This window comes from Cervus canadensis, chromosome 22 (assembly GCF_019320065.1).
Source record: "Cervus canadensis isolate Bull #8, Minnesota chromosome 22, ASM1932006v1, whole genome shotgun sequence".
NCBI lineage: Eukaryota > Metazoa > Chordata > Mammalia > Artiodactyla > Cervidae > Cervus > Cervus canadensis.
In genome coordinates, this window is record NC_057407.1 from 46,810,969 (window position 1) to 46,823,893 (window position 12,925).

Below are 12,925 nucleotides of genomic sequence, written 5' to 3' on the forward strand. Positions count from 1 at the left end.
GCCTACAGTGGGGCCGCCTGTCCCCAGAACCAGCTTAGGCAGGGACAGCCAGGTCTTAGGCATCTCAGGGTGGAGTACCCTAGTTCATTAAGTTGCCTTGTGTACCCTGGAAGCCCAACACGCTTGTGATTGCTCCAGTGTGCATGATCCAAAACTCATGTCTCTCCAAGGGTAATGAGGCTGTGCTTGGACCAGCTGGGGGTCTGGGTGGCAGCTCCCCACAGCTCCAATACTCTGGTTGGAAGCCCCTGTAGGTTCCTATCCCACGGCCACAGCCCACAGTTGGACTAAGTTGCCCATTCCTGAGCTAGGGCCACAGCGGTACCTTTCAACATAATCCACCCCTAGAAACTAGCTTGTAAAACAAATCATAATAAAGGCAGCTGGCTTCCCATAGGAATGATGGTGGTAACCTGGGGAAGACGTTCCAGATCATTGACTCATACCAAAAGGCCATGCACGTGATCTTCAGTATGTTATAAAAACAAGGCTCGAAGTCATGAGGGATGACTTAGGCTGTTCTAGAAGGGACCCTAACCTGTTCACTGTTCCCAAACCTTAGTCACTGGACAACTTAAAAATTTTGCTGTATCTGTGTTCTACTCATACTAAGTATATTTTGTTGTTGTTTAGTTGCTCAGTCAGGTCCGACTCTGCAACCCTATGGACTGTAGCCTATCAGGCTCCTCTGTACATGGGATTTCCCAGGCAAGACTACTGGAGTGGGTTGCCATTTCCTCCTCCAGGGGATCTTCCCGACCCAGGGACTGAACCTGTGTCTCCTGCATTGGCAGGTGGATTCTTTACCACTGAGCCACCAGGGAAGCCCATGCAATATTTTACTTTTTATCGATTATATCAATATGCTTAAAAGTAAGAAGTATTCTATGTAACAGCACTCACAAATTCATGACTGTGTGTGCTATTTTTCTCTATTATATAAGGATGATATTTAAATGCATAGTTATGAAACTTTCAGATGTTTGCTGTATATCGTTGGCAGGGATTTGTACCGTAATTTGAGAACACAGAGATCGAGTCTAATTTCCTGCCACAGATGGGGACACATACCCAGAGGGGAAGGTCACACGGGGAGATTCTAGGCCTCCTGACTCCCAGTTCAGAGCTCCTTCCCCTGCGGTCAGCCTGGCCCATTACTGCCATCCTGAAAAACAGGAAGAGAGGTACTGGGAGCACAGCAAAGGTGACCTCTGTCACCCTCTTGCCAGTCACAGTTAACATTATTCATCTACAAAGAGACCCTTGCTTTTGTCCCCTTAGGTGTTAAAGGGTTCCGGGAAGATGAATTAGTTGGCCACTTAGTTGTCTTTTACTGAAGCTGAAGCAAAGAGTTAGTTTTTCTTGGGATGTATTTTTTCCTGCCAGAAGCAAGAGTGATCAGGTCTGTCCCAAACTCCCAAACTGGTAAGGATCAGCAGAGGCCTGCTGAAGCCTTGAGGAGGAGGAGGCAGAATGTATGGACAGAGGGAGCCTGTCTGGGCCCCCTGCCAGTGGGCAGCTTGGCAGGGAGGAGCAGTTGCTTCTGTAATTCAGGATTCTGGGGACCACAGAGGAGAGGGAGGCTGGTATGGGCTGACAGAAAAATATTAAAGTAGCTGTAGGGTATTTTTTGAACCACTTCTTTGTTTCCTTTTGGCCCCTGAGAGTCTAGGATAAAAGTGGGGTCCATGAGAAGTTGCCCAGTGAACCCAGGGGAAGCTAAGCTGGTTGACATCTTTCCTCCTCCGAGTCAAATTGCTCCTTGTGCCTTAAAAACCTAAAGCTTTGGGATGTCCTTTAGACTAGATTAGGCTTGATTCAAATAAACCACACACACACAGAAATGGGGAAGAATATGTTATTTTCTGACTCTCTTCTCCATTGACCCACTTCCTACCCCCTCCATGAAACTTCTGTAGGTTGATAGTTTCCACCCTCCCTGGTTCCCACTGACCACAGCTAGGGCCTCAGAGACCCTTGGGCCTTTTCCAAAATTTCTTCTCTGATTTTAGGGTAGTTGGGGTGCTCCCTGAGGACCTAGGACAGAGAAAGAAAGGGTATGAAACACCAGATAGGGCTCCCTGCCACTGCACCAAGCCCCACACCACCCCCGTCCCACCACCGTCAGGGGCTTACATCATGGCAGACTTCAATGGCCTCCACGAATCTCTTGTCTTTCAAGTAGTTGAAAGCCAGCCTGAAGCCTGTCCAGGTGTAGGGAGGATTTAGACAATGGGTGGCACTCTGATGACCCGAGAACCCCTCTGGTTCCCCACCGCAAACAGATCACAGGCCCTGTGCTGTGGGGTCGGGAGGGTGGTGCCCCGGCCCTGGTCCCTCCTGCATGCACGCATGCCGGCCGGCTGCTGTACCGATGGCAGGGTTGGCGTAATGGCTGTACTTCCAGGCCAGCTCGTAGTTGGTGGCCGCGTCCTTGTACGACTGCTCCCTCTCCATGATGAAGCCCATGTACTCGTAGGCCTTGCAGCAGGACTGCAGGGAAAGCCGGTCAGAGCAGCGTGGGACCCGGCGGGGGCAAGGGCTGGGCAGCGGGTGAAGTAACCCACACCACTCAGGGACTCCGGCAGTACCTCCTAGCTTGACAAGAGGGTGAACTGGGTGCCCTCTTCTCAGCTATTCCTACACTGGAATGACCCCTGCCTTCACAGCCCTCCTGCTCTGACCTGCAAAGGCCCCTCCTGACCCAATCAAACCCTCCTTACACACCACCCTCCCATCTCCTGAACCCTTCTCATCTCTCCTCCCCGTTCTGTGTCCCCACTGCAGGCGGCTGGACCCTGCTCGCTTCTTCTTGCCTTGCTTTCCCATCCTTGTTCTGTGGTCCACGGGACACCTCCTGTCCTGCCTCTTCTCATCTCATTGCTATCCCTGCATCTCTGCCCCCAAAGCCCCAGTGCTTCTCACACACATACCACCCACCCCCCAAACAGCCCCAACGGCGGTGCACGCCTCGCCTTGTTGTATTTCACACAGCGCTGCAGCAGCTCCGAGGCCAGGTCAAACTTGCCGCCCTGGCAGTAGATATCGGCCAGTAGGAGCCAGCTCCTCTCCAGGTCATCGGCCTCAGCCAGTGTCCATGGGGCCTTGGCCAGACGCTTCAGCTGTGTGCGCGCCTTGGGGACCTGCTTCAGCAGGGAGCAGGCCTGCGCCATGGCGAGCAGGGCAGGGATGCTGTCCTTCTGTGCAGGCGGGAAGCAGGCATCTGGGCGCCCGGCCCTCCGCCTCAACATGCTGCCCGCCTGCCCGCCCGCCCGCCCGCCCGTCCTGGCAGCCAGCGCACCTCGGCCTGGGCCATCTCAATGAAGGTGCTCAGCGCCACCTCCACGTTGGCCCTCTCCCTGGTCGCCAGCAGGCACAGGCTCTGCAGCAGCCGCAGCTGGGTGTGGCCCCCGGCCGAGTGTGGGTAGAACTCCCGCAGCAGCTTCTCGGCGGTGCGCACGCCATGTTGCTCCAACTCCTTCCTGCTGGTGAAGCTGCGGGCGTTGAGGCTGAGCAGGAGGGCGCTGGCCTAGCCTGCCCACGAGGCCCTCGCCAGACCTCAGTCCAGAGGCCGAGGGCTCTCCCTGCCTTCCCTCCCTACCCGCAGCCAGCCGGGCCCTCACTTGCTCTCGGTCACCAGGTGCTCAAAAGCCTCTCCGCCCACGATCTCGTTGTCTGGGTTCAGACAGATCTGCACCATGTGGTAGGTGGCGCTCTGGCCCCAAGTGCTGTCCTTGCGCGCTTTGTTTAGGAACTTCAGGGCTTCGTTGGGCTGTCCTATGTGCCTGCAGCGTAGAAGAGTAACCCTAAGAATCAGACAGGGAAACTGAGGCCCAGGGAGAACAAGAACACTCAGGGGTCACTCCAAGAATCTGCGCAAAGCAAGGGCAGGATCTCTGGTCTCCCCACTTCCCGATGTGGCTTCCCTGGCAAAGCCCAGCACGTCTGTTGGGGAGAGCCTCCTACACTCTAGTGGTTCAGATGGTAGAAAATCTGCCTGCAATGCAGGAGACCTGGGTTCGATCCCTGGGTCAGGAAGATCCCCTGAAGAAGGGAATGACAACCCATTCCAGTATTCTTGCCTGGAGAATCACATGGACAGAGGAGCCTGGAGGGCTACAGTCCATGGGGTTGCAAAGAGTCAGACACGACTGAGTGACTAAACACCTACACACACCTGCCAAGACACCCACCCCAACCCACCAGCAGTAGATGCCTCTGCAGTAATTGAACCCTGGCTCCAAAGGCACCCGGCTGGACATCTTCTTGGCCAATTCAAAGAAGGCTGGGGTGTCTTCAAGTTTGCCACTTCTTCGTAGCAGATCGATTAGTTTGTTCAGTACAGGAAAATTGTCTAAAATAAGAAAGCAGAAACCTCCAGGCTGTGATAACCAGTAGCTGAATCAGGTAGGGGGAAGCAGAGAGAACCAGGAGACACTAGCGGTCAGGGTTGAACATGGGCATCCCAGCGGCTCCACTGAGACATAATGAAGTAGTCACTCTTATTGCTCCCATTTTATAGATGAGAAGACTGAGGCACAAAGAATTTGAGTAAAAAAAAAAAATTTTTTTTTGAGTAATCTGCCAAAGGTTACATACACATCAGGTAAGTGGAAGACCAGGATTCAGACCTAGAAGGTCTGGCTCCAAGACCTGCATTCTTAATGGCTGTGATATGCTGGGCCTCTGGGTGACTGACATGGGCCTGGCTGGAGCTCTAGCCTAAGCCTCTTATTCATGCCTGGCCCCTTCCCCAGCAAGACAGGGAGGTTTTATGCTACAGTGAGTGGGAAGAGAGCTACGTGCCAGGGGAGAATTTCTAGCCACCTCCAGGAGGCTGTGACCTCCCAGGGGGAACTCAGGTTGAGTCATGGTGTCTGGGGTCTGGGGACAGACAGGCAGGACCAAGCACTGCCCTGCCTGGGACCGGGAACTGGCCCCTTGGACTGGGAAAGGGCCAGCACGTTCCAGTGGGACTTTATCAGTTTCCTGCCTCTCTGGGAACAATCAGAGAGGAAGGGGCTTCCTCTGCCTGGTCAGGAAGGAGGGGAGAGGGCCCACCCTTCTGGCGAGAGGGGAGAGGGCCCACCCTTCTGGGCGAGAGCAGACCTTGCTGGGTGGGAACTGACACAGGCAGTCACGATGGGCAGGCCTGATGCAGCCAGTTAGCTACCTGGTGCTTTCTCCAGGACCTGGTGGTAGAGGTTGATGGCAGCTTCGTACTTCTGTCTTCTAAACATCAGGTCGGCCATCATCTATCAGAATACACATGATGCTGCGATAGCAGCTTGCATGGGTGCAGTGGGGAGGCTGTGGTGGGAAGCGGGGACAGGAAAGGAGGGAAGGTAGGAGAGAACTTCCTAGGTAGCATCTCTGGGCACTGGGAGAAGGTCCCACAGGAGGTGGGCCAGCCTGGGGAGAGGGGTGGGGGTGAGGATGGAAGGAGGAAGGAAAAGCCGAGGGTGGACACCGTGGAGCCAGCTCCTCCACCCATGTCTGAGAACTGCCAGATGCGGGCAGCGGGGTGTATTGGGGGCTACCCACCTCCACTGGGGACAGCCCTGGAGGTGGTCCAGGTGACAGGGCAGAATGGGGTAGGACTGGGGAGGGCTGTTTCCTCACACTTCCTGAAGCCCCACGAACCTGTCCTAACCTGGCCTTCACCAGCGGGTGTGGTTTCCCCTGGAGTGAATCAGCCTTACCCACTCCCCTTGGATGTGGCCCAGGAGGGAGGGCGCTGCTGCCCCCTGCTGCCAGCCCACCCCTCGCGTCCGGGGTGACGGACCCAGTGGACCCCGCAGGGCTGGGTCCACTGGGTATCCAGGGTCACCGGGCTAGGAAGCAGCCCGCCTATGGTCGTGGGGACCCGGGCCCGCAGCCTCTCACCAAGGAGGCTGTCTCGTGGTTCTTCGCAGTCTGCAGGAGGATGGCACAGTGCTGCTCACACAGGTCCAGGTGTCCCTGCAGCAGGTAGAGCCTCGCCAGCTCCAGCACCACCTGGACAGGCCCCGAGACAGTGACTGACCAATGCGCATCATGGGGAAGCTTGGGCACCCAGGCCTCGTCCTCGCACGCCCATGTTCTGTCAGCTCTGCCTTCAAAGCATGAAAGCATGTCTCTGACCCCCTGCGATGATGTCTCTGGCTCTCCCCCATGTCGTCATGACTTTTTTCCAACTAACCACTGAGAGGCAGGGCCCGCTGAGCTCATACTCATCCTTCGGCTTCGGCTCCAATCTCATCTCCTCAGGGAAGCCCTCTGCGCCCCAGGCTCCGGGACAGGTACCCCTCATCTGAGTTTCCAAGTGTCCTGACCCCCCTGTGGGTATCACATGCTGTTAGAACTGCCTATGTATTTGTCTGTACCCAGTGCCCGGGGCAGGGACCTTGCATTGCCCCACTGCGTCTCCATATCCTAGCCCAGTACCTGGCTTGCACGTATTGGGAATCTGTTAAGTGAGAACACGTTAAATAAATGAATGGGTCTGTCACTAAGCTCTTCATCTCCTCTCCTCAAGTGAACTGCAGCCACCATTTCCTACCTGGAGCCATGCCTCTCACATGACCCTAAACCTCCTTGGAAGCTTAGCCTGGGCTTTATGCCCAGAAAAGCCCCTGGCAGCCACAATGTCCTCTCCACACCTGCAAGGGGGACCTGAAAACACTACACTTGCCACAGAGGGCTGCAGTGGGTGAGGGCCCTGGGATCAGCAGGCCCGCCTACACCAGGGGTCTGTGCCCCTCGCAGGGAACCACAGAGAAGGAACCAGCTTCCGTCCATAGTCAGGGAGCTCTGCCTTGTGCCCCAAGGCAAGGACAAGGGTCTCACTCCAAGCACCCCACCTTATTGTCAACAGGCGTGTAGGAGAGAGCATCTTTATAAGACTGCACGGCCTTGGCATACTCCTTCTCTGCCAGGTAGTATTCCCCAAACTGGACACAGATGGAGGCTGCCAGTTGCTTCTGGGAGGGGATCATTTCTGGTTGCTCCAGGGGAACACGCTTCAGGATCCGAGACTGGAGGTCCATGGCCTAGGGAAACCAGGAAACGCTGCGTGAGCAGCCCAGAGCCTGATGTGCCAGGTCTCAGGCCAATTCGCAGCAAGCCTCTGAGCTCTCATCTCAGAGCTAGCTGTCTAAGCAAGGGCATCTCAGGTCCCCTTGAGCAAATCTGGGTCGCTCTGGACAGGCAAGGCCATTGGCTGAGTACCCAGGAGGCGAACTGGCATGCCGCGGGGGCGGGAGCAGAAGCAAAGGCTCTCAAACAAAACACTCCACTGTACTCGGCTCGTTCACCTGTTTCCATCACACCTGGCACTCACTGTGTCTGATCTACCTCAGCTGCCCAGTAGGCTGGAACAGGCACACAGTAGGTGTTCAGCACGGGCTGTGTTTTGTTGGGTGCATTTGTTTTGAGCAGTGTCCTGCTGGGAATTTGAGGCAGCCCCCACAAATAGCCATGACCCAAGTAGCCAGGGAGCACTGGGGCAAGGGGAAACAATGAGGCTGGGGTTAAGTTTTGGGTAGTGGGCACAGATCAGCCCTGGGTTCCCTGAAGGCCAGACTGAGGAATAGAAATCCAGTGGGAAACCCTGCGGATAAGTCACGTCAGCAGTCAGAGATGGTCTACAACCACAGGCACACGCCCCAGGGGCAAGTGCCAGGCCATACCCTTGGGTAGAAAGAGTGAAGAGGAGGGGAAAAAATGGCCAGGAGTCTCCTAGCAGGGGCTTCTCAGTGGAGCTAGTGGTAAAGAATCTGCCCGCCCGGGCGGGAGACGTAAGAGATGCAGGTTCAATCCCTATGTCGGGAAGATCCCCTGGAGGAGGGCATGCAACCCACTCCACTATTGTTGCCTAGAAAATCCCATGGACAGAGAGGAGCCTGGTGGGCTATGGTCCAGAGGGTCGCAAAGAGGCGGATGCGAATGAAGCGACTTAGCAAGCACTCAGCAGTCCCCGCAGGAGACTATGGGTTGGAACAGGTCAAAGCTGGTTCAAATCTCATCTCCACCACTTACTAGCACTGTGACTTTGGGTACATTTCTTAACCTCTTTGAGCCTTATCTGTTAAACAGGAATGTCACAGTGCTTAGCTCAAAGGGCTACTGTGAGAATTAAATAAGACAAAAAGCCTAGTACAGAACTCAGCACACAGCATTCAACGCATGAGGGCTGCTGGCATTGTCTATTATTAACAGCACAAGCATCCTTGAGGACAAAGGCACTGTCTTCCTCCCTGCCTTCTCTGGTCTAGTCCAGGCGGGTTTTGAGCACTTCCTTGCACAATCAATAAAAGAGCAAGTGTAGGGGGATAAATGGAAGGTGGATGTCAGAGGTGTAAACTAGATCCTCTTTAGAGGACCAGGCCTGGAGCCTTCCAGACCTGCGGTCCTATCTTCAGCTTCCATCAGGAAATGGCAGATAGACAGCTTGAGTCTACTTGTCAATTACCTTGTTCAAAGTTTCCGTCACATCTTCTTTTTTATGACTCTTGTAAACCTTGGCCAGCAAAAGTAAGCACTTGACATCATTCATCATGGATGGGATGTCTTTGACTGCAAAATGGAAACTCAAAGTAGTGTTTCCTGGCCCCTGGGGAGTGGGGGGTGGGGGTAGGGGGTGGGGGAGGATGGGGGCTGGGTTCAAAGCCCCAGCCAGTGCCTGTTCCCTGCCCCATCCTGAAGGAGAAGAGGGAGTGTCTGCTTGAAGGCAGGCTAAGGGAGCGAGTTAGGGTGCGCTCACCAAAGTCATAATCCAGTGCCTGCTTCAAAACTTTTTCTGCTTTGTTGAACTTCTTTAACTTCAGGAGCAATTCGGCCAAATCACAGCACAGAAAGTCCTGTCCGCTAATCTTCTGGGCAGCCTCATAATAATTAATTGCCTTAGTGCACACAGGAAACATGGGCATCAGGTCTGGTTTTATACGTGGGCACCTCACTCTGTGTCCCTCCCCCCAACCCTGCAATCACCATGCCTGTGTACTCTTCCAGAACACAGAAGCCTCAGATGCAATGGCCTCCCGCCTGGCACAGGGCTCGAGCCTCAGGCTCGGCAGGTGTTAGGGGGTGGTGGGGAGTTGCTGAGCCCTCTCCTTGGCACCCTGTTCAGGGGGGTCTCCCCTCCCATCCAGCCTCCCACCCAAGCACCCTCCTCCATCTTCCCTGCTGGGCTGGCCCTCCCCGCCCCTGCCTACCCCAGCATGGCCTGACCTTGGTGTACTGGTGGGTCTTCACATAAGCCTGCCCAATCCTGCTGATCAGGGACGCATCGTGCGGGTTCTTTCTGTAGGCCTCGTCGTAGACCTCCAGGGCCTTCTCTGGCTGGTGGGGAAAGGGGCTGCCGTCTCTCTCTTCTCTTACTGGAGAAGCGAGATTGGGGTGGGATGGGAGTGGGGGGACGGCGGCCACTTGGTGAGGTCATGAGACCCTCACTCACCTCCTGAATGTTCATGAAAGCATCACCCAGCAGCAGACTGGTGTGGGGGCCAGGCAGATATTCACAGAGCTCCCTGCAAAAGTAACCAAAACCTTAGCTCAGCTCTGTGCATCCTTCCTATTCCTGAATCCATCTCTTCTCTTTCTCACTCCTTCTGTGACACCCATTCATTCACTCATTTATTCATCACCCAATACTTACCGGCTCAGATGGGACACGGTGCTAGCTCCCTTAGTTCAGGCTCTCCTCATCTGTTATCTGGACCATGGCCAGGACTTCCACCTACTCCTCTGGACTCCACCCCAAATGCCTAGAACCTTCTTTATGAGGCAGCCTGTTTCTTTTTTTTTTTTCAGCCAAGCCTCACGTGGCATGTGGGATCTTAGTTCCCTGACCAGGGATTGAACCCAAGCCCCCTCCAATGGAAGCACTGAGTCTTAACCACTGTACTACCAGGGAAGTCCCAGCCTACTCTTTCTAAACCTTCAGTGAGACCATGTCATCTCATTGTTTATTGGTTTCCCACTGCTCTTGGCATCAACTCCTCTTCCTCCTGAATTGCCTAGATGGAGTTTTGCCTGAGGAAGGGGACAGGAAAGGTACCCTTGAGGTCCCAACATCGAATTGTAGAGAAAACTGCTGAGGGCTCCCAGTCCCGCCTCTCCCTTCTCCTTCACTCACATTGGTTACATCCAAGCCACTGAGCATTTCCCCAAGGACAGGCCATGCCAGGGGCTGGGGCAGGACCACGGTTCCCACCAGGATGCGAACCATGATGAGGGGCAAGCAGAACTCAGGGAAGATTCACTCCTGTGTCCTTACAACTCAGCAGCAGGCTGGCCTGACTGATCGACTGATCACACTCAGATTCTCACCATGGGAAATTCCCTACTCTTGTCAAACACACTCTGAGAACATGTTCTGAAGCCCGGGGAGAAGACGACGATCTGGAGAAAACACTCCTGACACGCCGCTGGGGCCGGGCTGTCAGTGCGCCGCCCGGGGCTCACCGGTAGCACCCGATATAGAGGCGGGCGTCCTTGCGGGTCTGCAGGTAGATGCTGGCCATCTTCTCCTTGGCTTCCATGTAGCAGGGCTGCTTGGGCGTGATGCTTTGCAGCACGCTCAGCGCCAGGTCCACGTTGCCCTTGCTCAGGGCCAAGTCCACATTGGCGATGGTGATGCGGGTCTCCTCCGGCGTGCCGCTGAACTCGTTGATGGCGTCCTGCATGACCTTGGTGGCCTCGTGCTAAGACAAGGAAGCCCAATGGACCCTCCATTTGCTGTCACCCACCACACCTGGAAGCCAGGGAGAGGATGGCCCATCCCCACTTTAGAGCGGCAGGAAGGAGACAGAGACAGAGAGAGAAAGAGAGCCTCTCGGTGTTGAGGGCCACTGTTCCTGGAGGGCAGGGCCAGCTGGGGGACATGAAATCCCTGACTGTGAGAACTTGTTCCTGAGCACTTCAAAGTCTGATGGTGATTTCTTCCTATGAGAGACCTATGGATGCCTCTCCTTATACCGTCCTGCTTTCAGTCAAAGGTATTTTAATGTTATGGTTAGTTAGTGTTAGCCACTCAGTTGTGTCCGACTCTTTGCGACCCTGTGGTCTGTAGCCTGCCAGGCTCCTCTATCCATGGAATTGGGCACATAAAGGTATATTTGAATTGTATCTTCATTGCATCTGTACTCTCAATTATTCTAACAAAGTTACTCTCTTTGCCCATTTTGGTCCTTCCTGCCTTTGCCCAGCCAGACCTTCCAAGGTCCCAGGGCTGCCCCATACAGCTGAGCAGGTTGTACCCTGCAAAACTCCAGGGTGACATAAGTGGCATCCACTGGAGAGGTGCACTGCCCAACTTGCACAACCACGTGTGGTGGCCCCCGTGGGCCTGGTGCTCTGCCTCCCTGACATCCTTCTGGGGACAGTGAGGTCGGCAGGGGACAGATCATGCAGGACTCAGGAGGGTTTGCAGTTTATCTTGAGTGTATAGGAGCCACTGAAGCCTTTAAAGTAGGGGAGAGGGATACTCCCAAATGAATAAAAGCTAAAATAAAGTGCAAGGAAACACCAGCCAGAATCAAAAAGCCTGGTCCCCAGGCCTACCCTGGCCCCAGCATGCTCCAGCAGCAAGAGAACAGAGCAGGGCATTCCTCACCAGCTCCCCGTTCATCCGGAGGGCGTCTGCCAGTTCCAGTAAGATGGACACCCGTTCGCTGGGGCGCACACAGGGTCCACGGAACTTCTTGTTCTCTTCCGTCCTCAGAGTTGGTAATTTTATGATCATCTTCAGTACCTTTATGGCTTCTGGATAGTCCCCAGACTTGTTGAGGGCCTTGGCCTTGATGAAGTGGTAGAGGGGGTAGTCTCGGACCTAGAGGAGCATCAGCAGAGTGTGAGGCTCCAGCTCCCAGAGGGGAGAAAGCCACAGGATCCCACGGAGCCAGTCCCTGCCTTTGGGCCAGCAGAAGGGGCTGAGGGATTCTGGCAGCTCCTGGGGCTATTCTCCCAAGGTGAGTAGGGGCTGAAGCTAGTGGGACTGTGGGATGCTGAGCAGTGACAGGGCATCGGGGACCCCCACCTGGAAGTTGTGGCTGACACCCAGCTCCAAGGAGTGGGAGCACATGGCAAAGTTGCCCTGAGCCAGGTAGATCTGAGACATGAGGAGGTGGGCGTCCACAGAGGTGGGGTCCAGCTCCAGGCAACGCTGCAGGGTGCTCTGGGCATGCTCTAACTCCCCTAGAAACAGGAAACAAACCCCTACATCCAGGGATCCTTGGGGACTCTCAGGACCCAGCATGTAAAGGCAGAAGGAATTTTAACGTGTCCTGTTTCCCAGAAATACCCAAGCTGGGCATTTTACCCAGTGTCTGTTCAGCTTGACTCAGAGGTCTCTTCCTAAAATTAGAACTACTATTAGTTTTTGCCTTGACCCAGACAACAGCCAGGAGACTCAAACCTCGGTGTGACACCTCCCTTCCTTCTGTACCCTCAGGGAGATGGCTAAGTCACTTCACTGCTCCGTCTGGAGGCTCAGGGGAACACTGAAGTCTCAATTCCCATACCTAGGAGCAGAACAAAACCTAATAATAGCAGCAACCATGACAGCCACAATGTGAGAAGCACCCGCTCTGTGCCAACACAGGCAAAGTACTGTGGAAAGGCTGGTTTCATGTCTGCCCACCCCCACCAAGTTGGTATTATCATGCCTGTCTTTCAAATGTAGGACTGAAACTTCAGTGATATGTCACTCAGCTCCGAAGGGACAAAGTCAGTATTTATGTCCAGGGTCATGGGCCCCTGAGACTGAGCTCTGAATGCCTGGGCATGTGGGGGCCCAGAGGCCTTCCTGCTGCCAAGCTGGCCCTAAGTGGGAGGCAGTGGCAACTCAGGGGCAGGGTACAGTGAGCTGGTGGGAGACCCTCCTCCCTCTGCTGCCAGGTTCCTCAATAGCTCCTGCTTGGGGTCCATCACCCAGTGGGTGGAG

At 54.9% G+C, this 12,925-nt stretch overlaps 1 protein-coding gene across 4 annotated transcripts in view; it reads right to left on the minus strand.

Annotated features, from left to right (window-relative positions):
• Window positions 1–1,011: 1,011 nt before the first annotated feature.
• The window catches only part of TTC21A (tetratricopeptide repeat domain 21A), a 34,463-nt gene continuing 22,549 nt past the window's right edge, over window positions 1,012–12,925 (minus strand). Inside the window, exons 13-30 of one of the 4 annotated variants that reach the window (XM_043442317.1) lie at window positions 12,020–12,177; window positions 11,597–11,812; window positions 10,447–10,685; window positions 9,437–9,509; window positions 9,211–9,321; window positions 8,744–8,882; window positions 8,453–8,556; window positions 6,843–7,031; window positions 5,887–5,997; window positions 5,174–5,255; window positions 4,204–4,354; window positions 3,624–3,785; window positions 3,302–3,494; window positions 2,976–3,200; window positions 2,373–2,493; window positions 2,137–2,204; window positions 1,955–2,037; window positions 1,012–1,165 (exon numbers count right to left, since the gene is read on the minus strand). In XM_043442317.1, the coding sequence (XP_043298252.1) occupies window positions 1,960–2,037; window positions 2,137–2,204; window positions 2,373–2,493; window positions 2,976–3,200; window positions 3,302–3,494; window positions 3,624–3,785; window positions 4,204–4,354; window positions 5,174–5,255; window positions 5,887–5,997; window positions 6,843–7,031; window positions 8,453–8,556; window positions 8,744–8,882; window positions 9,211–9,321; window positions 9,437–9,509; window positions 10,447–10,685; window positions 11,597–11,812; window positions 12,020–12,177 (2,420 nt within the window). In that variant the 3' untranslated portion in view covers window positions 1,012–1,165; window positions 1,955–1,959. Of the gene's footprint in view, window positions 1,166–1,844; window positions 2,038–2,136; window positions 2,205–2,372; window positions 2,494–2,975; window positions 3,201–3,301; window positions 3,495–3,623; window positions 3,786–4,203; window positions 4,355–5,173; window positions 5,256–5,886; window positions 5,998–6,842; window positions 7,032–8,452; window positions 8,557–8,743; window positions 8,883–9,210; window positions 9,322–9,436; window positions 9,510–10,446; window positions 10,686–11,596; window positions 11,813–12,019; window positions 12,178–12,925 lie in introns of those variants that run through there. The other 3 variants (XM_043442316.1, XM_043442320.1, XM_043442319.1) reach the window with 3 other exon arrangements.